This window comes from Heterodontus francisci, chromosome 27 (assembly GCF_036365525.1).
Source record: "Heterodontus francisci isolate sHetFra1 chromosome 27, sHetFra1.hap1, whole genome shotgun sequence".
Taxonomy (NCBI): Eukaryota; Metazoa; Chordata; class Chondrichthyes; order Heterodontiformes; family Heterodontidae; genus Heterodontus; species Heterodontus francisci.
Window position 1 is genome coordinate 23,261,055 of NC_090397.1, and position 26,792 is coordinate 23,287,846.

Genomic DNA, 26,792 nt, shown 5'->3' on the forward strand with positions numbered 1-26,792 from the left:
CAGTAAATTATATAAATGACCAGTTAATCTGTTTTTAGTGATGTGAGTTGAGGAAGAGAGGTTGATTAGGGCACTGGGAGAAGTCCATATTCATCTTCATTTAGCCGCATAGGATCTTTTACGCCCAATTATACAGATAGAACATTGGCTTAGTGTTCTCATGCAAAAGGACAGCACTTGCGACAATGCAGCACTGCACTGGAATGCTTGTCCAGATTATGTTCCTAAATCCTGGAGTTGGCTGTGATCTTCTGCCCCAGAAGCAAAAGCATTACCATCTGAGCCAAGCTGATCAATTGATTAAAAATCTGGATGGAAGATGAGATAAACCAAGAAGTAGTGATCAGGTGATAAAAATCCTGGACTATAGGAACCTGTCAGTTGTTGTAAATGATGGGGGTAAAAAGCCCCAGCATTTTCAAATCATGAGGAAGAACTTGTGAAAGAACATGCACTTGAGATAAATTAATTGAATAAAATATACTTGATCTCAAATGAAACACAACATTGTGTTATGCCAGTAAGCTAAACCAATGTTGTATAATGTCTTAACTTTTTTTGCATTTAGGGGAATGTTTTGTCATTGGACAATCGCACTTTAAGAGTTTTGATGATAAGTATTTCACCTTCAGTGGGATGTGCCAGTACTTACTGGCAAAGGACTGTGAAGAAAACACATTTGCAGTCTTCATCGAGAAAGTGCAGGTACAAAAGATGGACATTTTTACTTTGAATGTTAAACAATGCTCATGGTTAACAGCAATGTTCAAACTTTGAACTCTCTCCCCTAGTGTGCAGATGATCCAGACGCAGTTTGCATACGATCGGCTACACTGAAGTTCCGAGAGCTGGGAAACATGACAATTAAACTTAAACATGGCGGTAGAGTTTCAGTGAATGGCATGGACATACAGCCACCGCTAATTCAAGGTTTACACTTAATTATTACCTATCGTAACTGCATTATAAGAGATTACAGGTTCAGTATAATGAAGGAAACTTTTTTAGTTACTGTTCAGTTTGCTAACTGGTTGAAAGAAAAGGAAATTGGTTAAAGCAGGGAACAGACACCTTCTTTATTTTACTTCCTTCTCTGTGTCTTGCTTTCTTTTGTTTAAATTCTGGGAATCTCAGATTTCCTCTTGCAATAATGTGGGTTCCCAATGTTTCTATGGGACTTCTCTTCTCCAATTCCCCCCACAAACCCCCTGCTCTAGTATAGCTGGATCTTGTTGTCCTGCCACCAGGAGAGGCAGTGGGTGCAGAAAATGGCGGCCGCCCCGTATGGGACCCACACCGCCATGATTTTTGCAGTGGGCAGCCACTTAATACACTGTCGATAGCCGCCCCCCCCCCCCCCCCCCACCAATCACGTGGCGGGGCAAGCATTGGTGATGCCGTGAATGGCATCTGATGCAGGAGCAGGTACTTGCGCCATTTTTAAAAGGTTGCCATCCCTCATCTATACACAGAATGCAGAGTTGACCCTTTTCCCGTTCTCGGTGGCACCAGAAAGTTAAGGCATGCGAGGGCCGCATGTCAAGTTCAAGACCGGGAATGGATGGGAAGTTTGCAGCGGATAACATTGAAATTTATGCAGAGAGGTATTTTAAATATTTAAACTAGGGTCTCATCGCAGTGTAGCGAAGGTTCTGTCATGGAGTTTCCCCGCCCCCAAGAAGATCAGGCCCGGCAATCCCGGCGTCTGGTTCCATGGCAGCTGCTGCCACTCCAATTCTCCAGCTTGCCCTGCCACAGAATCCGACGTGGGGAGGACAACAAGATCCAGCCCATTGGCTTCCCGACTTGCTTCCAGCCCCACTCTCCTCCACCCCCTTCCCACTCCTTTACATGCTGTGACTTTAGGGTAGGAGATTTAAGGGCCAATTTCAAATCCTAGAGGGAGTTGTGTGGACAGGGACTGAGGCTGACCACCAACTGTCATGGCCTCGTAAGCATGAGGCCGGGGAGATTTTTACTCCTGGGCTGGATCTTTATCAGCCCCAGTCAGGCCCCCACCCAAACCTGGTAGAAAGTGATGGCTGTCTGCCAGGGGGAGTGGGATTTCAGGTGGCTACCACCAGCAACTTGAAGGAACTCAGTTAAGTGGTTGGGAGGGGTGGTCAGGAAGGCCTGTGGTCAGGGCAGAAAAACCTGGAGCAGGGAAGGCCCATGGTCTCTTTGTGCGATTTAGAAGAACACTCCTGTTTCTCTTAAAACTAAAAAACTAAAAATATTCCACTTAACTTTGGGTGCTCCTGTTACTAGCGGGAAGTTGCAAAACCTTCTCTGTGTGGGCCTTGAGTTAAAATTGCAGTCAGGTCTCAATGAAGTCATTGAAGCCCAATCTGTATATTGGGCAGGTGTCTTACTCACCTGGTCAGAAAAGCTGGTTAGGATTGCAACCTGCAGAAAGTCAATGAGATCAGTGCCAGTAAGTCAGGTGGATCACTTGAAATTCCACCTGGTTTCCTGTCAGGTGAGCAGAGTTAAAATCAAGCCCATTATGCTACATGATTTCTAGGTAAACAAATTTATGTGGGCAAGAATTACTGATACTACAATATGGAGACCTCTTTAATATTTTTCTTGTGGAGTATGATGAGATTGCCAATGAATAAGTAACAGAAACAGCGGAGTCATTGAGAGACAAATGAATCCTGGGAGGTAATCGGTTAATTAACTGCACTGGTGTTGGCTACATAACAAAATGCTGAATGGCAGCATCTGCTTATACCTTCGATTGAAGTTCTGGGATCTGCATCAGACCTAGGGGTCTCTTGCTATAGCCTCTGGCTTGAGTGATTTCCGAGATGGCACTGATCAGAACCTACGTGATAGTACAGAAGTGTTGGCAATATGAGTGTCAACTTCCTGCTTCTATTGTTCTCTAGACATGGCACCATGCCCACTGATTGGCGTAAGGGTCGAACAATGTGCAGCTGTGAGATTTTGAAATGTTCCTGTCACTGTTGCCTGCAATTGTTTTCCAAGTGAGATAAAGCCTCCATAGTAATGGTGGATCATTCATGAGAGGTACCATTACTGTGCTTATGGCTTTTGTAAGCTTGCACACTGGATATCATTGTAGCTGTCACATGCTCAATGACTGACTGCAGTTCAGATTAATATTTCCCCATGTTGTCACTTGTACATAACTGGGTGTTAGACTCTTCCAGTCTTCCCAGATCACCTTCCAATTTTGACTGTAGGGAGGCAAGTTACTGCTTAATATAACACCTCTATATTAACCCCACTTCGAAGTAGACACACTTAGCAAGCAAGGGCTCTGATCTGTACCTAGTGGCCAGTGTAAGGTCTCCTCTTAAACCACTATCACTGCTATCCATTCCCCACCCATGCTCAGTGCTTTATGCTGTATTTTACCATCAGCATCGCAACTGCTGCTCCCAGAGTGTGAATATGCGCACTAGTGCCTGCTTCAAGTATGGGGGAAGAGGGTGATAGTTAATTCTCAGACATGCGGCATTCTTTTAATTCAGCTAGTATTCCACTGAATTTTAATTGTCCTGTGAAGACAACAGATGGAATAATATGGATGCATAAGCATACTTTAAAATATTCCATTTAATTAATGCAGTATTATACGCTTTCACGCATTTGCTGTGTCTCACAACATTGATGTAGCTATATATATGCACAGCATATGTATATAGAATCATGGAATGATACAGCACAGAAGGAGGGCACTCAGCCTATTGCACCTGTACCGGCTCTTTGAAAGATCTATCCAATTAGTCCCACTCCCCTGCTCTTTCTCATAGCCTGCAAATCTTCCCCTTCCAGTATTTATCCAATTTCCTTTTGAAAGTTATTATTGCATTTGCTTCCACCCCCCTTTCAGGCAATGCACCCAGATCATAACGATTTGTGTAATTTTCTTCCTCGTGTTGTCTCTGGTTCTTTTACCAATTACCTTAAATCTGTTTCCTTTGGTTGCTGACCATTTGCCACTGGAAACATTCATGGTTTTGAACACCTCGATCAAATCTCCCCTCAACCTTCTCTGCTGTGGGGAGAACAACCCCAGTTTCTCCATCCCTGGTACCATTCTTATAAATCTCCTCTGCACCCTCTCGAAGACCTGGACATTATTCCTAAAGTATGGCACCCAGAATTGGCCACAATACTTTAGCTGGGCCCTAACCAATGTTTTATAAAGGTTTAGCATAACTTCCTTGATTTTGTACTGAATGCTTATATTTACAAAGCCAAGGATTCCATATGCCTTTTTAATAGCCTTCTCGACTTGTCTGGTCACTTTCAGAGACTTGTGTATGAATACCCTCGGTCTCTTTGTTACTGCACCCCTTTAAAATTGTACCTAACATACATATAATGTACATTATTAGTTTTATCTGTTCTTTCAAATTTCATTGGAGTAAATTTTCTTCCTCAAAGGCATGAGAAGTAAGCTGTTGGAGTAGATCATGAGTAGAACCTGCCTGATTTTGATTCCAGTGATTTCAATGGAATGATTGGGCAATTGGCTCCACTAATGAAAAGTTATCCCATTGTCACAATGTCTTTGAAACTATCTCTTCCAAACAAGTCCACCAGAGCTTCCTCATGTAAGGGTAAAAACGATAATCCGCATTCTTCTGGTATCAGCATTTAACGTAGGTAAACCAAGTTTCTCCCTGCAGTACTTTGACAGCCATTGCCCATTTCAACAAGCATTGCAGAGAGGGATAGACAGGTTGATTCATGTGCTAAAATATTGCAGAAAGGAATTTCAGAAACTCATACCAGAACAGAATTGATCATTATCTCAATCGTATAGAGTGAACTTCTTAATGTCTATGGCACCACCTCGGTGCTTGCTTGTTCTGTAGTTTTGCCCTTAACATTATAAAGTTTCATTTTTTTTAGGTGTTAAATGACTCATGAGCACCTTCACTGTGGCGGGTGTGATTTGTTGATTCCTTTGCCCTGCCAATAACAAAACTATATGCTCACAATTGCATGGCTGAAAGCAACATATTTCTGCAATTTTGTTACTAATGGAGAAAGACTTCATTTTTCTCCTGTTTAGTAAAAAGAAGACTGTTGTAGGGTTGATGGAGTTACGATACAGATCAATCATGATCTCATTGAAAGACAGAACAGGCTCAAGGGGCTAAATGTCCTCTTCCTGTTTCTATGTTCTTAGGTGTAGGTGAGGATCTATCTTCACAGCTGATAGTGGATAGAGTATAGATCCTTTACTTTGATTATGTGATATAAATATGGAGTTGTCCAGCTCAGAATGTTATGTGAAAGTCTCTTCCATCTGCTGACTATACAGATCCCATTTGAAATATGCTTGGACAGTCTCCATTCAGTTCCTAGTGGGCATGAATCTAAACTACTAAACTGTCTTTAACTTAACAATAATTGGAAATCTCACTAAGACAGACAAAGATGTCTATTATTGGAAATTGATGCACAAAGTATTATAATTATGTGGACAGGCTGGATGGACGAAACATTCTTTTGTTGACCGCCATTGTTCATATGTTTGTACGTTATTTGTGATTATCTAACATGGGAGTACTTGATGCTGACACTGGGTGTTTGAAAAGGGAAGCATACCATTCCTGAACAATTACTTATCTTGACTATAATTTTAAAAAAACATGGAAATAAAATAATTAACTCCATTTGAAAAGCTAACGCTAGTACAGAAACAGTAGGCTGAATGGCCCTGTGTAATTTTTATGACTATATGTCTCACTTAAGGAGACAGGAGGAAAGTTGGTTGTTTTTCACAGCAATACTTTGTTTAAAATTACATTGCTGCTTATCTAAACACATTCATTCTGATTGGCATTATTTCTTGTAGGTGTTCTTCGTATTCAGCACACCGTTCTGTCATCAGTTCGGGTGACCTACGAGGAAAATTTTCAGTTTGACTGGGATGGGTACGGAAAAGTTTATCTGAAGGTACACCCTGAAACCCGCAGATGCGTATCAGATTCTGTACTGCTCTGGCACTGAATTAACATTCACCTTCTTTCTTTAGCTGGACTCCATACACACAGGTACAACCTGCGGCCTGTGTGGAAATTTCAATGGAAATCAAGGAGATGACTTCCTCACGCCATCCGGACTTGTTGAAACAGAGATCGTCAATTTTGGGAACTCCTGGAAGATCAATGGAGGTTGTGCTGACCTGATGCGGATAAATGCTGACCCATGCAATTTAAATCCCAAGAGAGGTAACTGGGTTTCAATACATTTTGGAAAAGTCTTGAATGTGCCTTGTTTAATTCAACATGGATATTTAAATATTCTCCCTGGCATTTTGACTTAATGCAGAGTGAAAAATAAGGATATCAAACCGGAGGTCCTGTGCCCTCAGCAGGGATACAGATTTGAAGGGAAAATTGGTGTTGCTGTGTCATAGCCTGACCTCTGATCTGCACTCTGTTCGAACGTGACTTCCTGCTCAGAGTGCTGGATCTACCTTTAGATTGAATATTTAGCATTCTAAATTATACAAACTAATCTGCAGCACACTTTATGTATGAAAAACTAAAAGGAACATTACAACAAGCCTTCATTTTGGTTACAACAACAATAGTGCTACTTGAAGCAGGTCTAGACATGTTAGTGGGTTCTCTAATGCTGTTAACACTTGGCATCTACTGGTATATTTTAAAAGTTCCTTCACTTCCAGGGGAGTCTTTTTCTAGTAAGGCGGAGTTGTTAAAACTGGGATTCCTTCAATTTTTGTTTTAATTGAGATATCCAACAGTATAAATCAGACACCCTAAATGAGATAGATTATCCCTTCCCTCTAGGAATAAAAGTCAGAAAAATAAACTTTAAAGGAAGAGTTCAGTCAAGCAGCACACGCATTTGTTTTGATGCCAGCAGGAAACATGGCCCATGTGACCAATCTCTGAGAAGATATGTAAACACAGTCAAATGGTTTATTGAAACAAGTGCTCTGTGGAAATATGCAAATGAAGGAAGGAGCTAGAAACTCCAGATTTTAAACACAACAGTATGTGCCTCTTAGCCCTCATTATTCAGATAGATATTCAAACCATACTTTTTTCTCGCAAAGGAAATATTTTGCTTCATTTATCACGGTGCAGTTCATAATAAACGAAAGTAAAATAGCAGCGACGCTTTTGTTCTGCTTCTCCAACAAAACTCTGAGAAGGGCACAAGTGATGCAATATATTTGACCCATTTGACTAGAGTGCAAAGTAAGCTCGAATCCCCAGCCGCGATTAAGCTGCAGCTTCTGGTGCTACAGATAGCTGGATTATTGCATGCCATAGAGATGTGCAAGCAAAACATCAATTTACATTGTACCTTTTATTTTAAATATTGTTGCCGTATGGCATAATTGGCCCTGTATTATAATTTCACATATCTTCAACATAAATGCATTTAAACGTAGATAAATAGAGTTGTTGCGAACAAATACTATTCTGGGTTTAACTCCATTGTCGTCATCTCCTTTCGACCAGGTGGAAATATGACTCAAAAGGAGGCAAAAATAGAATCAGTAAACAGCAACTCTATTTGGAGGGCCAAAAAATAAATTCAGAACTTTGCAGCTAGTGAAGTTGTTGTTTTCTTTTAAAAATCATTTTTCTTTTCTTTCACTTCTTTCCTTGCTGTGCACAATCACCAACTAAAAGGCAGAAAGGTCACCTGCTCCTGGGCCTCCACTCTCGATGCATAAGGGCACCCTGATTCCCAGCCCTCCCCAACCCCCAGTTTCCACCTGGTGCTTTACCACTGTGGTGTAGCTGAGTTTGGTAATGTAGCACATGCAGCAATCATGCACAAGACTATACACTACTGCCTCGGTGCACTGTGCCATGCAGCTCATGTGACAGTGCACTACTGTTGCTCATATCCTACAATCCTGTAGTGCTATGCCATGAACCTGTAACTTGAGGTAGTGTTCTTTTTCGAATGTTTGAACTAAATACCAGAACTCTGGTAGTAAACAGACGTCCACTTCATAAATTAAGAGCCCTAAGTTTGAAGTTATTACTCTTGAGGTTATATTGAGGTTAACGTTTCCTCCATTTATAATTACTTCCTTTTAGTTTTGTTCCCCAGGTTTACTGTAAAGCTGTTCTCTATGTCAAGTGAACACCACTTGCATTAGTCTGTATATAACAGACACATGTCTGTACTTCTAGTGACACTATAGAACCATAGAAAAATTACGGCACAGAATGAGGCCATTCCTCCCTGGCTTCCTTTAACAACTTGGGATACAATCCATCCGGCCCTGGCGATTTATCCACTTTCAAGGATGTCGGACCCTCAAGTACTTCCCCTCTCATTATGCTTATCATATCTAATATTTCACATGCCTCCTCTTTAGCTACAATGTCTACATCAACCCTCTCCTTTGTGAAGGCAGAGACAAAAACTCATTAAGAACCCTGCCCACATCTTCTGCATCCACACATATGTTCCCTTGTACATCTCTAATAGGCCCTACCCTTTCCTTAGTTATCCTCTTGCTCTTAATGTACTGATAAAACATATTCGGGTTTTCCTTGATTTTACCTGCCAATAATTTTTCATGTCCTCTCTTTGCTTTTCTAATTTCCTTTTGCTTCACCCCTTCACTTTCTATATGCCTCTAGGCTTTCTAAAATATTAAGATTTTTGTGATTTTCATAAGCTTTCTTTTTCTGCTTTAATTTACCCTATAAGCTTCTAGATGACCAAGGGGCTCTAGATTTGGCAGTGCCACTCATTATCTTTTTGGTGACATGCCTGCACTGTGCCTGTAGTATCTCACTTTTGAATGCTTCCCACTGATATGCCGCTGATTTTCCTTCAAGTAGCTGTATCCAGTCCACTTTCGCTAGGTCACCTCTCAGATTCTTAAAATTTGCCTTCCCCCAATGTAGAAGTTATACTCCTGTTTTATCTTTGTCCTTTTCCATGATTATGCTAAAACTTACTGTATTATGGTCACTATCTCCAAAATGGTCACCCACTATTACTTCCTCCACTTGCCCAGCTTCATTACCGAAGACTAAATCTAGAATTACGCCCCCTCTCGTTGGGCTTGTTACGTACTGGCTAAAGTTCTTTTGAACACAGTTCAAGAATATTATCCCCTCTGTGCCTTTCACACTGTTTGTATCTGTTGACACCTCTGCTATATGCTCTGTGGCACTGCTGCACCAGATAGGTTTAAAGAAGTCACTTTCATTTTGCATCACATGGAAGCTAAGGGTTTTCTTCATATCTAAAAATCATCTGGATGCAGTTAACAAGATCTAGAGGTTGATAAGTTCATCTCCATGGCTTGACCACCTGAATGCAGATCAGAAAGTCCTTCCTGTTATCAATACTCTAAGAAAGAATACCATCTCTAGTGACAAGTCACTTAAAGCTTCATTCTCTTACAATGTGTACTGATGATCTATTTCACCCAAGCAATAGTCTTCTCGATGTCCAGCTATATTTTCTACATAAGGATACATTCAGTGAGTCTGCACTCCCAGCAGGGAAGCCTTGATCTACGGGAGTGGAAGTCAAAGAACAGTCCCATCTTCGACTTGTGTCCCAGTTGAGCAAGGCTCCTTACTTCAGATTGCTGAATTAACCTTTTACCTATCCTTGCCCTTTCATTTATGTGTTTGAATTAAAAGAAAGATTTTAAATGTGATCCTTCAATATCCAATCTATTATCTCTTCCATTGTGCGATCCTAGTATAACCACTGTAATTCTCTGTAACCCTAATCTATAACTTATCACTAACGCTATCTTCAAACAGATTGCCATTCAGTTCAGATCAACGATAGGATCCAACATACTTGCAATATTTCTCACTAGCTATTAAGTTCCTTTTTTCTATGTAACTCTACATTTCAGAGTTGCCAACCAGACTTTCAGTCTAGGAAACACCCAGCAAGTCAGTCAGCTTCCGTAGCAGGAACAATCCGATTTGATTTCAGGCCTATGAAATTCCTTCCAAGAAAGGGAAAGCTCAGAGGTAGATTATCTGTTTCTTCCGCAGATGCTGACCGATCTGCTTTGTGCTTCCAGATTTTTCTGCTTTTATTTCAGATTTCCAGCATATACAACACTTTTCATTTGTCAAACAAGGGTTATTAATTTAGATTACCTTGGATCTGATGAAGTTCGAAATTAGGTTTCATGATTATACATATTGAAATTGATACGAGAAGCATATGGTAATGTAGTGGTTATATTATTGGACTAGTAATCCAAAGTCCTGGACAATTCAAAGCCACCATGAATAAAATCTCCCTTAATAAAGAGCTGGGACGTGAAATTGGGAACGGTAGCATCCATTGTTTGAGCGTTACAGATTTGGAGACCAAAATGGCATCTGCTGCGCACACTTCTGCCACATAATCACCAACTTAGTAAGGAGCAAACAAGAGTCATCCTTTACCCACCTCAGACGTAGGCATTAGTCTATTTGCATAGGCAAATAAGGGGTCTAATAACTGCTTCTGGTCCCTGCTGTACAAACTGCCTCCAGGAAAATCAATACTAAACACCATGTAAGTAAAACAAAAGCTAAGTACTTACCATAATCACTGTTGCTCCTGGTCCTGAGATCTTCGGCCTCACTCTCGACTCTGACCCCCAAGCCCTTTGATTTCCCCTCAGCCCCGACCTCCTAGCCTCCCCACTTTGATAGCACTCCTCATGGCCCCAACAGTACTCCCAAGGTGTGCAATTTTCCTACCTGATCCCCAAAAGTACTCCCGACATCTGCGATCCTTTTGCTTGAGCCCCCCACAACAGCATTCCTGAGGTCTGTGATCTTCCTACCCTATCCCGCGACACTCTTGACCCCAACCAGTACTCCTGAGGTCTGCAAACTTCGTACCCGATCCCCCATCAAACCCTGATCAGACTTTGAAATCCACCCCTTCCTCCTTCAGACTCCCCCACCACCATGATCCAACCCAATCATTTACCTGGAAATTGGAGCTTTAACATTTGTGGGCTCCTACCATAGCATATTATGATGAGGTCCATGGCCCAAATTCTGGGGCTCCTGAGACCTCCCTATTTGAATGCGGACTACTAACGCTGCGGGTTAGGTGGCCAAAAATAGGCGGACCAAAATTCTTAGGCTCCAGTATCAGTAAAAGTGACTATGAAGCTATTGAGTTGTCATAAAAACCCAATTAGTTCACTAATGTCATTTAGGGAAGGAAAGCTGTCCTTATCTGGCGCATGTGTGCGGGCGTATGTGTCCCACTCTGATATATCCAGGTCATTGCGTCAGGAAACAATGATGCCAGAGGCGTTAACATCTGGAGATTGGATTCACAGTTGGGAGAGCTGTCGCACAGACCAGTTGTAGGTAGGTGAACCCACATCTCCCCTCATATACCCTTAACTCTAAAGTCCAACCTAAACCTATCTGGGTGGGAAAAATGTTCAAGGCTAATGACTCCGTGCAGTCGGTATTCTTTTAACAGTTTGATACCAATAACTTACAACATGAGTATACTGTCCCTTTATTTCCCAACTGCACTCACCTTGTTGATCACTCAGTAGTGCTGTTCTTGTCCCCGAACACACGTTTCGTACAGTACAAACATCACACCCATGACAATGATTGATGCAAACTCCTCCTGCTTTTGATTGTAACTTTTTAAAGTTTGCCACAATTCCACATCTTGGGTTCTTGAATAGCTCATTAACATATGAAGGTGTTTCGATCGGGAAGATTCTGGCTTATCAGCATCATCAGATTGGTGAATGAGTTTTTCCCTAATGAAACAGTTTTTGGGATTAGCATTTCCAAGGGATGTGAGTGTCCACCCTGATATCATGTAATTGCTACCTCCAGTTTGACTACATGAATTCGATAGTTGAGATGTCACTTAAACTGGATAGATGTATACCATGTGTGGTCTGATTGCATCACCTGTCTCTTGACTAGTATATTCATGAAGTCACTCGATTTGTGTCTTTGTTTCATTGCAATTCTCAGCATGTTTTTTTTCAAAAGTTGAGTTACACAGTCTTGTGGGATCCGGGGGATGCAAAACTTGGCCAATTTCCGACAATTATCCATTACAAATGACCGTTTTGCAGTACCATTGCTTGAACTGTGGATCTTGGTTCCTTTAAATTGAATGCATCCTTCCTGAAGGACCCCACGACACAGTCGAGCAACAGCTTGACATAGTCATACTCACAGAACTATGCCTATCTATTACATAGTCATTGTGGAGATTAAGTCCTGTTGTCACAGTGAGGACATTCTCCATCGTGTAATTGGGCACTACCACCATGATAAGTGGGATAGCTTATGAGCAGCTCAAAATTGGGCATCCATGAGACACAACTGGTCATCAGCAACAGCAGAATTGTATTCTACCACAATCTGTAACCTCATGGCCCAGTATATCCCTCATTCCTCCATCACAGGCAAGCCAGATGACCGTCCCTGGTTCAATGAGGAGTGTAAAAGAGCATGCTGAGAGCAGCACCAGGCACATCTAAAAATGAGGTGCCAACCTGGTGAGATTACAACACCGGCCTACATGCATATGGAACAGTGGAAGCAGCATGCTATAGAAAGAACTAAATGAACTCACAATTAATGGGATCATGTCAAAGCTCTGCAAGCCTGCCACATCCAGTTGTGAATGATGGAGGACAATTAAGCAACCAAAGGGAGCGGGGGGAGGGGAGGGATGGTGGGGGGTCCATGAACATCCCCATTCTCAATAATACTGGAGCCTAACTAGTCAGTGCAAAAGAAAACGCTGAAGCATTCATAACAATATTCAGCCAGAAGGATCAAATGGACCAGCCTTCTTTCCCTCCTCCTGAGGTGCCCAAAATCACAGATACTATTCTTCTACCAATTCAATTCACTCTGCATTATATCAAGAAAAGACTGATTGCAACTGACACTGTGGGGCCCGACAACATCCCAGTGTAGTGCTGAAGAACAATGCTCCAGAATTAGCTGTGCCCCTAGCCAAGTTGTTCCTGAACAGATACCATGCAGTCATCTAACTAAAAAATGAAAAATTGTCAAGGTATGTCGTCCTCAAAAAGCGGGACAACTCCATTCCAGCCAATTACCACCCAATCAGTCTACTCTCAGTCATCAGCGAAATGATGGAATGAGTTGTCAACAGTGCTATCAAGTGCCACTTACCAATATCCTGCTCATCAACGCTCAGTTTGGGTTGTGCGAGGTCCACTCGGCTCCAAACCCTATTGCAGTCTTAGTCCAAACATAGGCACAACAGCTGAATTCCAGAGATGAGGTGAGAGTGACTGCTCTTGTCATCGACTGAGTTTGGAACGAAGGAGCCCGAGTAAAACTGAAGTCAATGTGATTCTGGGAAAACTTTCCAGTGGCTGGAGTTATACATGGCACACAGAAAATGGTTGAGTTTGGAATTTAAAAGAGTAAGAGGTGACTTGATTGAAACAAAAAAGATCCTGAGGGGCCTTGACAGGGTGGATGTGGAAAGGATGTTTCCCCTTGTGGGAGAATCTCAAACTAGGGGTCACTGTTTAAAAATAAGGGGTCGCCCATTTAAGACAGAGATGAGGAGAAATTTTTTCTCTCAAAGGGTCATGAGTCTTTGGAATTCTCTTCCTCAAAAGCCAGTGGAAGCAGAGTCTTTGAATATTTTCAAGGCAGAGGTTGATAGATTCTTGATTAGCAAGAGGGTGGAAGGTTATCAGAGGTAGGTGGAAACATGGAGTAGTCAGTTCAGCCTGTTCCGCCTTGAGGGGTGGAGTGACCTACTCCTACTCCTAATTCGTATGTTCGTATGAGTTATTGAAGGCTGATTGTCTCAGCCCCAGGACATTGCTGCAGGAATTCCTCGGCGTATATTTTATGCCAAATAATCTTCAGCTGTTTCATGACCTTAATTCCATCATAAGGTCAGAAATGGGGCTTTTTGCTGATAATTGCGCAGTATTCACGTCCATTTGCAATTTTTCAGGTAATGAAGCAATCCATGTCCACGTACGAGTAAGACAACATCCAGATTTGGGCTTCTAAGTGGCAATTAACATTTATGCCAAACAAGTGCCAGGCAATGACTATTTCCAGCAAGGGAGAGTCTAATCACCTGCCCTTGACATTTAATGGCATTACGATTGCTGAATCCTCCACCATCAACATTTTGGGGGTTACCATTGACCAAAACCTTAACTGGACCAGCTAGATAAACACTGTGACTGGTCAGAGGCCGGGAATTTTGCAGTGAGTGACTTGTCTCCCTACTCCTCAAACCTGTTCCACCACCTACATGGCACAAGTCAGGAGTGTAGTGGAATACTCTCCACTTGTCTGGATGAGTGAAGCTGCAATAATATTCAAGAAGCTCAAACCATCCAGGGTAAAGAACTCTGCTTGATCAGCATTCATCTATGAGCTTAAGTACGCAATCCCTCCACCACTGGTGTACCATGGCTGCAATGTGTACTATATACAGGATACACTATAGAAAGTCACCAAAGCTTCTTCAGCATCAACCCCCAAACTGGCCACCTCCACCACCAAGAATGGTAAGGACTGTTGGTGCATGCAAACACCATCCCAACATGGACATATATTACCATTACTTCATTGTTGCTGAATCAAAATTCTGAAACTCCCTACCTAACAGCATTGTGTGAGTACCTTCATTACATGGACTGCAAAGGTTCGAGAAAAAGGCCTACCACAACGTTTCTAAGGGCAATTAGGGATGAACAATAAATGCTGACCTTGCCAATGACTGCCATATCCCCAGAAGGAATTTAAAAAAAAAAATAAAGTGAAATAGATACAAAATGATTTTCCCAGATTTAATACAAACATTATCCAGTTGCAAGGGGTTATTCTAGTATCTCAAATTTTTGAGCTTGTGGAATCACTATCATGCATATCTACCTTGCTATTACAGCAGTAAAAATATCATAAGTAAGTTTATTGTAAAGCTTTATACCTATGAATGAGGTTGAGTGGCCAGTGTTTTAACTTGGCTTAACTTAAACTGACCCAAGCTGATAATCCTCAATGCAGATCTTAAACATCTTCCCGCTCACCAAATAGTTTAGCATCTCATTTTGTTCTCTACAGAGAAATGGATACTAGAATCCTCATCTTTTCTGAGGTACAGGGACTTGAAAGCACAAGGTATGGCATTCTGGCCTTGGGGAAATTGATATGAAAGAAAGTTTAATCATTACATTTCTTTCTACCCTGATCTAAGCATCATCCAACAAACATTTCCTTGTATTCTATCAGACTTTTAACTGTGGGCTGGAGCAAACTGACATGGTCAGTATTTGATTTAACTTTCTGATTTTAACGTGCAATTTTTAATGAAGCTTTTCTTCCCTCCCATTATCAGAATACATTCCTGTACTTGTACAGTCTCTCATTCCCTCGAGCATTAACGCTGGGTTATCACCTACAATTGCTTTCACACTGTAGTGTTTGTCTTGCTGATTCCTATAGGTATCAATATTTTAGGGATGTCTTTATTTGTGAGAATGTCAGATACTGACAGTGTGCTGTGCTAAATATTGGAACTGACACTCGTAGAACAGAGTTTGTGGGTGTTGGCAGAGTTGGTGGGTAGCTTGTGGGGAGCACAAGTTAAGTCTGCTCAAATTTCCAATCGCAGTCACACTGACAGAGGTTGGGTGGTAAATATTGCACTTTCGCAAGTGAGGCTGTCTGATTGATTGAATCACAAGCAATGAAGAGATAAGGGACTTCTGATGGCCTCACAAATCATTGAATGGCCAGAACATATGCTAATTACAATACTAGAATTAGTTGAAGTTTTGAGAAAATCTGCTTTGTCTTGTCACCTTGTCATTACGTTGCCATGATTAAAGGAAAATATTGGTAAATTCACCAATCAGTGAGGAGCTACACTTAAATGGAACACAGGTTGGAGTCATAACAGCTTTGTAGCTCTATTTTTGAACCGTGCATTCCCTATTAATGTGGAAATTGTCGGAATGTAGGATGGATGAATTTATTTTCATTTCCATTAGTGATATTCTCAACACAATTGATATGCAATATGTAAATATTTAAGACATTATTTATATTTATTTATTGTAAAGTTCCACTTCCAACTGCTAAATAGTATAGGTGAACATTATGATGGATTGATGTACAAACCAGCCATGATCTAACTGAATGATGGAGCAGGCTGGAGCAGATGAATGGCCTACTCTGGTTCTGATCTTCCTATGTAACACTGATGCGTGTTTCTCAGGATCTGTGCCACTGCATACCGAATAATTGAATAGAGCCCCAGATATATTGGGATAAACTTTTGTCTTCATGGGTGGTAATCGAACCTGCCTAATGGCAGTCAAAAGAATGATAATCCGACCATTTCTATAATATGACCTGTTTTACCAGATTGTTGCCCATGCAGTGAAGACAAAAAGTTTACCCCATTGATTTTTCAGTAAGACTATCTCATCTTGTCACTTGGGGAGCCTCGATTTATTAATTGCAGGTCAAACCCTCCCTTTTTGTCAAGTGATATGAAGGTAAGTGGCAAAAGCCATCAACTGCAATGATCATAACAGAAAAATGATTGGTGGTGGTAACACAAGCTATAACCTGCATGGCACTCCAAATCTTTTTTCACTTTTGGCCACTCACACAATCCTGCAGGATCTATACTAGCCATTACCACCCTCTTTTAATCACTTCATGGTGTTTAAAGTGTTTGCTAATTATAAACCAAAGTGGAGGGGAGACTAGGTGGCACAGTGCCCTTTCATTTCTGGGATTTTGATTCAAAGCTTACCCAGACTGATGGAGTGACACTCCTCTTTCAATGTAAATGTTCTTTATGAAATGAATTTGTGCAGTCTCAACCTAGTTTTCATTGGGCATAGTTTGAAACTAATTGAACCACAACTATTAACCTCACTCAGGGCTATAAGGATTTCTGGTGAAGATGATGGAACTATTCACACTAAGTCACAGCTTGAGCTAAGGCAACAAGTTGGAACAGAGTAAATGGGGGCTTTGCTGTGTAGCTGGCAGTGCTGTATCTGACTTGAGTGTGCCTGATGCCAAGGGACATATTGGAAAAATTCTCACACTGGCATCTTTGACTTTGAAGGGTATAAATTCCACACTGCAAATTTTTAAGCGCACAAATGACAGTGAGTTACCATGATAAAGGATAAATAAATAGATGGTTCCTTTACTGTTCATGTTTCCTGGAGTTCAGGTATTTTTAAAATATTGAGCTATAAATATCCCTACAATTATATTTCATGATTGTGTGACATTCAAAGCAGGCTTTGACCAAATAGCTTATCAATCAAGGCAAAGCTTGTATGCAGATCTTAAAATGGCTGCATAAACCTCGGCTTCCTCCAGGCTTCATGGCTTCTTTCTCATTTCATTAACTGAAGGGTATCTGTGGTCTTTAGCCATTGAATCCTTCCACAGTATGTTGAAAAGGAAAATGTTTGATGGAGTAAAGTCACACTGTGTGACATTAGTTAATTCATGAAGTCCAGTTGTTAAAACAAAGGCATGAACATGTTCAATATAATGCAGGCAAAGGATTTTCATATGAATGCCTGAATCTGGCTAGGTGATGCACTCTTGGGTGAAGTGGAGGGAGAGATGTTCTCACTTGTACTTGGGACAGTTTACTTCTTTAAAGATGCTTTGTAAATGCAAGTTTTTGTAGTTTTGTGCTGTACAACACTCATCAGGCACTTGATAAACTTGCTTCAAGTGAAGTAAGCAGTGCAGTCATGGTCTTGTGTTTTAAAAGCAGCATTACTCAGATGTCCCCAGTGTGGATGGAATCAGGTTTATAGTGACATTTCTAATGTCACATAAAAATCAGCACAAGTTACAGTTTACCTCTTGATAGATTTCAACGTACTGAATATTTAACACTGGTTAAGTGGCCACTGTTTCCTTATGGTTAGTGGCTAATATGTGCATTAGAGAGAATTGCTTCTAGACTGCAACCAAATGTGAAGTTTTCTCTCAGAATTAGTGCTCTCCAGAAAAACTCCCTAGGTTCTAAGCACAATATTCATTTCATTGTTGAAATAATTTGAATGCTTTTTGTCTCTTTTTCTTATGTAATCTTAATCGCATAACCACTGTGTCCTTTCCTCCCTTCATTTGTAATGGGGATAATTTTAAGTTTACTCCCCTGATGGGAAACTGATGGGATCGGGTACAACACTGGCTTTACGCCTTGTCTGATGAAATGAGTGGAGTGCAATTTTGGGCTGGGTATAAAACCAGCATCCCACTTGATCCCTCTGTATTCTCGCTGGAAAGTTAGGATAAAATTAGCCTCAAATTTGTTTGGAATTGTTATTTTAGAAACAAACTTGCCCATGAATCGTCATCACAGTATAACGTTTATGTTTCAGTGAAGTATGCTGAGGAGGTGTGCTCTGTTCTCCTCTTAACTGAGTTTGAGCCATGCCACCATGAGGTGAATCCTGCACCATTCCTGAAGATCTGTCACTATGATGTGTGTGCCTGCTCCAATGGCAATGAATGCCTGTGTTCTGCTGTTTCCAGTTATGCTGCAATGTGTGCCGGGAAAGGGGTACTTATTAACTGGAGGTCTCCGGACTTCTGTGGTGAGTGATTTTTGCTTTCCCTTTGACTTTTTTAAAGTTAAGAATCAAATATTAACTCACTATTCAATTATTCAGTACAGTACTGAAAGGAGTACTGAATCATCAGAGACATTGATCTCTAAACAAGGTGCCTCGCTTGCCTGATGAGGTGGCAATTACAAAGTCCTGTGGAGACGAAGAGGCAATTCTCCAGATGTCTTGGTCCAAATTCCTCCCTTAACAAACACCATCAAAAACAGAAATAAAAACAGAAAAATGCTGCAAATGCTCAGCAGGTCTGGCAGTATCTGTTGAGAGAGAAAGAGAGTTTACATTTTCGGTCTATGGCCTTTCATCGAGGTCAGTGACCTGAACTCTTAATCCTGTTTCTCCCTCCATAGATGCTGCCAGACCTGCTGAATTTTCCAGCATTTTCTGCTTTTATTTCAGATTTCCTGCATCTGCAGTATTTTTCTTTTGTGTCATCATCAAATAACAGATGAACCAACCTTTCATCTCATTGCTGTTTGTGGGATCATGTTTTATTCAAATTTGGCTGCTGCATTTGCCTTTGTAAAACAGTGACTGCAATTTAATAGTAAGTTGTGTGAAACATTTTGTGTTGTTTTCATGATAAGCATGATATATAAATACACCTGTTTTTTTTATTTCCATTTTAAAACTTTACGACAGAAATGACTTGTCCTAGTGATCAGATTTATAAACAGTGTGGCACCCCTTGCAACCAGACCTGCAGATCACTATCTAATCCAGACTCCGATTGCACTGAATTTTGCCTCGAAGGATGCTACTGTCCACCCAATCAGTATGCCAATGAAGATGGCCAATGTGTGCCCAAATCAGAATGCTCCTGCTACTTTAATGATGAAATCTACAAACCACATGAGGACATAACATTTGATTACACCATTTGGTAAGCTAAATGGAATGGATAGCTGTCAATACTGTTTAAAAAATCCATAATGTTAGCAATATTAGCTGGAATTTCAAATATAATTCTATTAGCACTGTAGTTTCAGGACACATGCAACTTACGATAGTTCAAGTGTACAGCTGGGTGGACACAGCACACATCCCTGGTGGTGATAATGAGGGAGACTTTCAGGTTGGGCACTGAGTGGGCACGATATCGGCCGTGTGCCCACCCAATGCAGTATTTGGGTGGCCTGAACCCCTTTAGGTTTGGCCTTCATTCACAGTTTTGTGGCGAGCTGCAGGTGGGACTGGCATGCACCGCACATACTTTATCCACTTCTCCTTGACAGTTGTAAACATGGTCCTACAGCAGGCTTCACAATTTGATTTGTAAATTTAAACAGCCTACTGCCCGTTTTGCTTGGGAGTGGTGCGCAACCATTTCAAGTCCTAACTGGCACAAGATCCCCACCGGATTCTCAATGTCAGTTGCCCATTTTTCAGGTGAGAAATGGGTGGCCGGCAGTTGAAAGTCTCCTGAGTGCTAATTGTCCAACACACTGATACAGTCACTTTTGGAATATACTATGTACATTTGTGGTCACCATACCATAAGGATATTCAGGCAATCAAACTGATAGCTAGTTTAATGTATCTGAGCTATGATGAGAGATTGAAGAGTCTGGGATTGTCGCACTGGAATAGAAAAATTTCAGGGGAATATATTTTGAAGGTATAAATTACACCTTAATGACATATTGAAGACTGTCTTAAATTCTAGAAGAGGACATGGGCTGAAAAGTAAGAGGGAAGATGCATGAATGGATTAGAATAAAGTATGCAGAGTATTAACATGTGAATAGGGAGGCAGTGGATCCAGAAAGTATTGAAGATATAATTGAGAATTGGATAGGTATCTGAGGGAGTGGAATATTGAGAGGTTTTTTTTTTGGGACTGGTCAGATATAGAGCAGAGCCCTTTCTGGCCCTGTGTTTATCTATGTTCTTACATAACTGTTCAAATAAATGTATTACTCATACTCTTTCCAGGTATGACTGCAGCTTTCTGCAGGTTTCCTATACTTACGGCCTCTGATCTCCTAGTTAAACAGACATTTCCTTTCCTCTTTGTAACTTATCATTATGTCACTGATTAGACTGTGCTAGTGTCAGTTACAAGACCTAGAATGGATTAATGCTGTACCACCGTGGCATTATCAATATTGGTAAATGATGATTTGGTATGGAATGGTGTAACATAGCAGGGTGAATTTTCAACTTCATCACCTGGATGGCGAAGATGAAAATTACCCGCAGTAGGTTCTTAACACAGCGACACGAAACATCTTCCTACCTGATTCATTCCTGCTCTTAGTTGAGCTGTTACAAGGAGGAAATAAAATGAGGTGCCACATAAAGAGGGAAAATTGGAGAGCAAGTACAAAGAACCATTGCCAAGAAAACTTGAGCAATAAGGATTCCCGGAGCAAAGGAAGCAGATTGCCTGGGCATGTTTGATGGGGGAAGTGAATGAGATAGGTAAATACTCTTTAAGTAGTCCATCTATTCAAAATACTAGTTGGTCTTCGATGATATTTCTCACTTGCTTCTGGTATCTGATGCATGGTCGTGACGTTTAGCTACTAACCAGGACTGGCCCTTTATAGCCACTGTGCAATAATCTTTTGAGAGCATATATCTCATTCTTCTTTGATGAGGAACCATACAGATTGGCAGGTAATTGTAAATTTTTGTCTCCATGTCATTGCTCCTGCAATCTCTGTAGTGTGATGTCTAAAGTATGATGGATAAACTCAACGTTTTTATATTAATGTATAAAAATTAGAATCTTTCTTAACAGGCTGGTCTTTGTGCTACAACATACTGATGTTTCCGATCACATGTTCCTACTGCTGCACTAAATGAAAGGCAAACCAGGACTCGTGACTGCAATGTCCCTAAAGTGTACCTGTCAGGAGGAGAGTCTAGTAAAGGCCTCCCACTGCCTCCAATTTGGCCACCTCTCACTTACCTATGTAGGCCTTGACTATGCGGAGGCCTAAAATGCTACAGTTTCTTCCACCTTCTGGTCTCTTCTCACCATTTTAAGGTTCGTCCTGCCTTTTGTGCTGCTGCACTGGCAGCCCCTTTGTAGCTGAAGTGGGCTCCCTCTTGGTGATGTGAATCTTCCACCACAAGGACAATCCAACCCAACCCAAAATAACCATTGGATTAGATTAGATTTGGATGCTAATGTGTCTGCTTATTTCAAACATAAATGTGCACAGAACCACATACAGAGGAATGATTCCTCACCGCACTAGTTGTAGCAAAATCTTCAAAGAATAATGTTGCTTGGGAATTATTTGTAATGAGAATGAATGTTTGTGCTGCATTGAAATATTTTGTTAATCAGGCAAGGATTGAGTCAGTTTTGAATGAGTCCAGATGTATAGTGTTTGGGATTTATTAAGTTTGAGGAAGATTTCTCAGTTTGTGTATAGTGCACTATAATGTAGTAAGTGATAAATGAAACAATCATCCCCACTGAATCTGCTCAGGTGAACAAGCATTTGTTTGGGTGTTAAAGTGCTTTTAATAGAATTCATTGCTAAAACTGAGAGGCAGTCTGTGTGAAGCCGTCTCTATTTGCTTCTGTTTTTTGTTTTGCCTCTTCCACTCTTTCAAATATGGTAGACAGTACTGATGCCACAATTGTGCTGGCTTTTGTTTATTTTCAAATGTCAAACAACTCTGTTTTTTACTTAACAGTCACTGTGAAAATGGTGTGATGCATTGCAGTGCAAATGAACTAATTCATCATTATCCGCCAAACATTTTCTTGGACACTGAAGAGATTGACAGAGGTGAGAATCCTAGCATTTAAAAAAACAACGGCTGTGATATTTACTGGAGTGTGTGTGGGGGGCTGGCGGGCGGGTATGGGGGTGAGGTGGGGGAGGAGGAGTTATGGTTGGGAACTCGGAATGCCGGGTTTCCCGAATGCCATGGAGTTTTAACTCTACAGGATCTTCCAAGATTTTTTTTTTGGTCAGTTGAATGTCTGATATGCATGGAAACCCATCACCATGTTTAGTAGTCTCCAAATTTAACTACTAAGAAATCCATCCAAGTATGGCTTCAACTACATAATATGGCGTGCATGTGCTCTCCCTGCACTACAGACAATAAGTCCACAGAGTCTAGACAAAGATTGGCAGAGACCAGGCTTGGGGGCTTCCAAGGATGTAAAGAAACTTTAGCCAGCTGAAACCATGCAGGATAGCAGTACAAAGCACTGATAAGCTTCCAACCAGCATTATTTCACCTATAATGGAATTAGCTCACAAGGCCACCAAGAAATGTATGGGAAAAATGCCATGTTCCACTGAGAAGTCTACAACTCCAGATTGTGTTTGTGAGCCAGACTTTGCTGGTTAATCGTTAGTTCCACTCTGGAGTACTGCAGACTGTGGGGCGGCACAGTGGTGCAGTGGTTAGCACCGCAGCCTCACAGCTCCAGGGACCCGGGTTCGATTCTGGGTACTGCCTGTGCGGAGTTTGCAAGTTCTCCCTGTGTCTGCGTGGGTTTCCTCCGGGTGCTCCGGTTTCCTCCCACATGCCAAAGACTTGCAGGTTGATAGGTTAATTGGCCATTATAAATTGCTCCTAGTATAGGTAGGTGGTAGGGAAATATATAGGGACAGGTGGGGATGTGATAGGAATATGGGATTAGTGTAGGATTAGTATGAATGGGTGGTTGATGGTCGGCACAGACTCGGTGGGCCGAAGGGCCTGTTTCAGTGCTGTATCTCTAAACTAAACTAAACTAAACCTGCCTAGTCAGGTAAGAGATCACCAGGTTGGCTGCAGAGAATTGTCTAGTTTGGTAGCATCCATTGGGAATATCATCTCAGAGCTAAATCAGCTCCTTCAAGAAGGACAGTCACTAACTGATCTTTAGACAACAGACAAGCACAGGTTTCAGCCCTCATTATGGGGCTGAAGGTACCAGTAGTTCTTCATGAGCAGTACAATAAACAGCACCATTCACCATAAAATGTGCGAGTGCATTGCGACCATCCTCCCAACCACAACATAGATGTGCACTGAACAGTGGTTCCACCAATTCTGGGCGCATTAAATTAGCAGCAGTTGCTTGTCACTGTGTGAGCAGATTATGCTGGGCTCCGAGCCCTGGAGTTATGATCATGTGGTCTCCAGACACCACCATCCAGACACACTGGCGCCAGACTAGGAGGAATCCTCGTATCTGCAGAAATTTGGCAAGATAAGAAGTCCCAGCAGTAACTTATAGAAAGTATGTGGCCTAAGTATGCTTGTCAGTATTTCCTCACGCCTTTTACACATTGATTGCTGCCCCATCTAAAGTAGTCAGACTACCCCACAGCATTTTAATGTTTACCATGATGCCTATTCTGCAGCAAGGCACGAATTCCAGCAATAGCATATTGCTGATGATGTTTGGTACTCTTTTATCTACATTACTTCTTGGCTTTGAGTTTTGCTGGGTAACATTTAACCAGGGATGTCGATGGTAGCTTTTGCCTCTTAGGAGCTAGTCTTTAAGTCTCGTTTGTCTTCTAATAACCCTGGGTCAAGAGGATTGCCTTTGCATAAAAGATTTGTGACTGCTGCTGGTAGCCGGGCATGTACTTGCATGATCCCGTGCTGCTAACATACATTGATAGAGTAGAAGACCAGCAGGAAATTATTAATATAAAATAGAATGCCAATCTCCAGCCCCTCATCTGCTTCAATTGCAGACAATAGCTGACAATACCACAGGTTGGCTAATGAGAGAAAAGTGTTTGGAAGCAAAAGCAAAGAGAAGGATTAAGAGAATTCTGAAGGGAAATGAAGGAGATGGAGGTGCTGGAGGAGAGAGTTACGTAGAGAGGGCGCATTGTGTCTGATGGGGCAGTCATTGATTGTAGAGCAAAGAAAGTGGGGAACAGTAATCAGGCTGGTGTTGGAACAGTGGAGAGTGTGTGGCAACACATAGGATTGGAAGATCATAAAATCAATTTGCTGGGACACAGAAATAGGGGAGATGGGAGCACAAGTCTTGGTTATATAGCCTGTAGTATTTTGGATGAATTGTAGATGGTGGGTGGGATTGACCAGCAAGGCCAACATTGAAGAAGTCAAGCCTTCAGGAGATAAAAGCCTGGTTTCTACAGCAGAGAGGGGGAGATATATGATGAGGTATATGATGTGTTGGAGGTGAAACAGAGCAGTCTTGGTGACAAACTGAATGATAGGAAGGAAAGTGAACAAAGAGTGCAGAGGGCAATACACTAAAGTTCCAGTACTTTGGGATTAGCCTGGAGGTGGCAGCTGGGGAGATGGACTGAGTCAAAGCAAGTCGTATGTGGAGGTTTGCAGAAGTCAGACAGGATAGCTTCAGTTTTGCTGACATTTAGCTGAGGGTAGTTTTGGCTCGTCCATGTCTTAATGTTAGAGAAGCATTTAGAAAGTGTGGTGGCAGTCTTAGTAGTATTGAAGCAGGAAAAGAGGCAGAAAATCGTTGTTTTGCACAAGGAAACTTTTGCATAGTGCTGTCAAACGATAGCACATGAATGAGGAAGTGGAGGAGGCCAAAAATGAAGCCATTGGGTATACCAGAGGTGACAGTGCATTGGATTTTAGTTTCATCTGCCCCCATATTTTTCTCAGTCAAAGTGCACAGAAGCTTCCTCACATCCAGTCTCTGTTTAGAGTGATGATTTGTGAGGATAATATTTATAAGATTATGTTCGTATAAAATTTTTAGAAACTAAACCATTTATTTTTATACAATGTACTTGAATATTTTTATGACCACAAGGTGTCTGAGGTGTGGAATGGAATGCCTGCGCTGAACTTTGTGGAGGTGGCAGAGGTCCTGCCACCGGAGCTGAAAGTGGGAGGCGAACCGCTTCAGCCGGAGGCAGGAGGCATATTGCCGGTGGTGGCAAATTAGGTGACCGCTGACGGGACGGCCGTCGAATTAAGGACAGTGTCCTGCCCCCAAAAGCCAATCAGAGGGCTGGCAGCTCAGTGGCCTCAGCAGTGCAGGCAGTTCCCCGGGATTGGAGTGAGCGAGGTGGTGGGGTGTCAGCGTCAGCGCACCGTTGCCACGAGGGTGGCCATGACTGCAAGGGGCCCCTTCTTGGGCCAGGAGTACCCATAAAGGAGGGCCCCTGCTCGGAAGCTACCAGTTGGCCACCATGCTTCACTGGGTGATCTCCCCAAGCGGCAGCAGACCCCCCCCCCCGATGTGGGCAAAATACCTGCGGAGGCAGGAAATGGCGCTTACTGGCTATGTCTGTGGCTCAATTGGACTCCCAGCTGTCGGCTGATCTGCCAATTTTCCCACCGCTGGTAAAATGGCATGGCAGTGGGAAGCCATCGGCTCCTCCCCACTTTGGCAACCTTCCTACCTCCCAGCTTGCTGCCAAAGGGCCCGGAAAATTATGGCCCATTTATTTTTTGTCAGCTTGTATCAGCATCAAGATTCCTAGGTCAGGCATAGTATGTGTTAGATTCATAGCAAAGCATCAGTAATGTATCTCAATTGCACAATCAGAAAAGACACCTCTTCCCACACAAAGCACCCTATTGGTCTATCTATGAAGGAAACTACCAGTTTCCTAAGTTGCAACAATGTCTACCCTTCAAAAAGTGTTTAATTGTATGTAAAATGCTTTGGGATGTCCTCAGGTCATGAAAGGCACCATATAAATGATACTAAATGCTATATAAATACATTCAGGCTGATAAGTGGCAGGCAATGGCCCCCTCCAACAAGAGAGAATCTAATTGTCTCCCCTTGACATTCAATAGCAATACCATTGCCAATTCTCTCACTATCAACATCCTAACTGGATCACTCACATAAGTACTTTGGCTACAAGATCAGGTCAGAGGTTGAGAATCCTGAGGCAAGTAACTCACCTCCTAACTCCCCAAAGTGTTTTCACCATCTACAAGGCACAAGTCAGGAGTGTAATGTATTACTCTCCACTTGCCTGGATGAGTGCAGCTCCAACAACACTCAAGAAGCTCAACACCATCCAGGACAAAGCTACCTGTTTGATTGGCACCCGATCCACTTTAAACATTCTCTCCTTCTACCACTGCTGCACTGTGGCAGCAGTACGTACCCTATACAAGATGCACTGCAGCAACTCACCAAGGCTCCTTCGACAGCACCTATCAAACCTATGACCTTTACCTAATAGAAGAACAA

General features: G+C 41.9%; 1 protein-coding gene across 2 annotated transcripts in view; it reads left to right on the forward strand.

The window, feature by feature from the left end:
- vwf (von Willebrand factor) overlaps positions 1-26,792 on the forward strand; it is a 125,126-nt gene that overhangs the window by 13,941 nt on the left and 84,393 nt on the right. For both annotated transcript variants that reach the window (XM_068059005.1, XM_068059004.1), the window contains 7 exons: positions 569-705; positions 792-930; positions 5,846-5,946; positions 6,026-6,221; positions 18,407-18,622; positions 19,295-19,535; positions 22,310-22,404. In XM_068059005.1, coding sequence (XP_067915106.1) covers positions 569-705; positions 792-930; positions 5,846-5,946; positions 6,026-6,221; positions 18,407-18,622; positions 19,295-19,535; positions 22,310-22,404 — 1,125 coding nt within the window. The remainder of the gene's footprint in view (positions 1-568; positions 706-791; positions 931-5,845; positions 5,947-6,025; positions 6,222-18,406; positions 18,623-19,294; positions 19,536-22,309; positions 22,405-26,792) is intronic.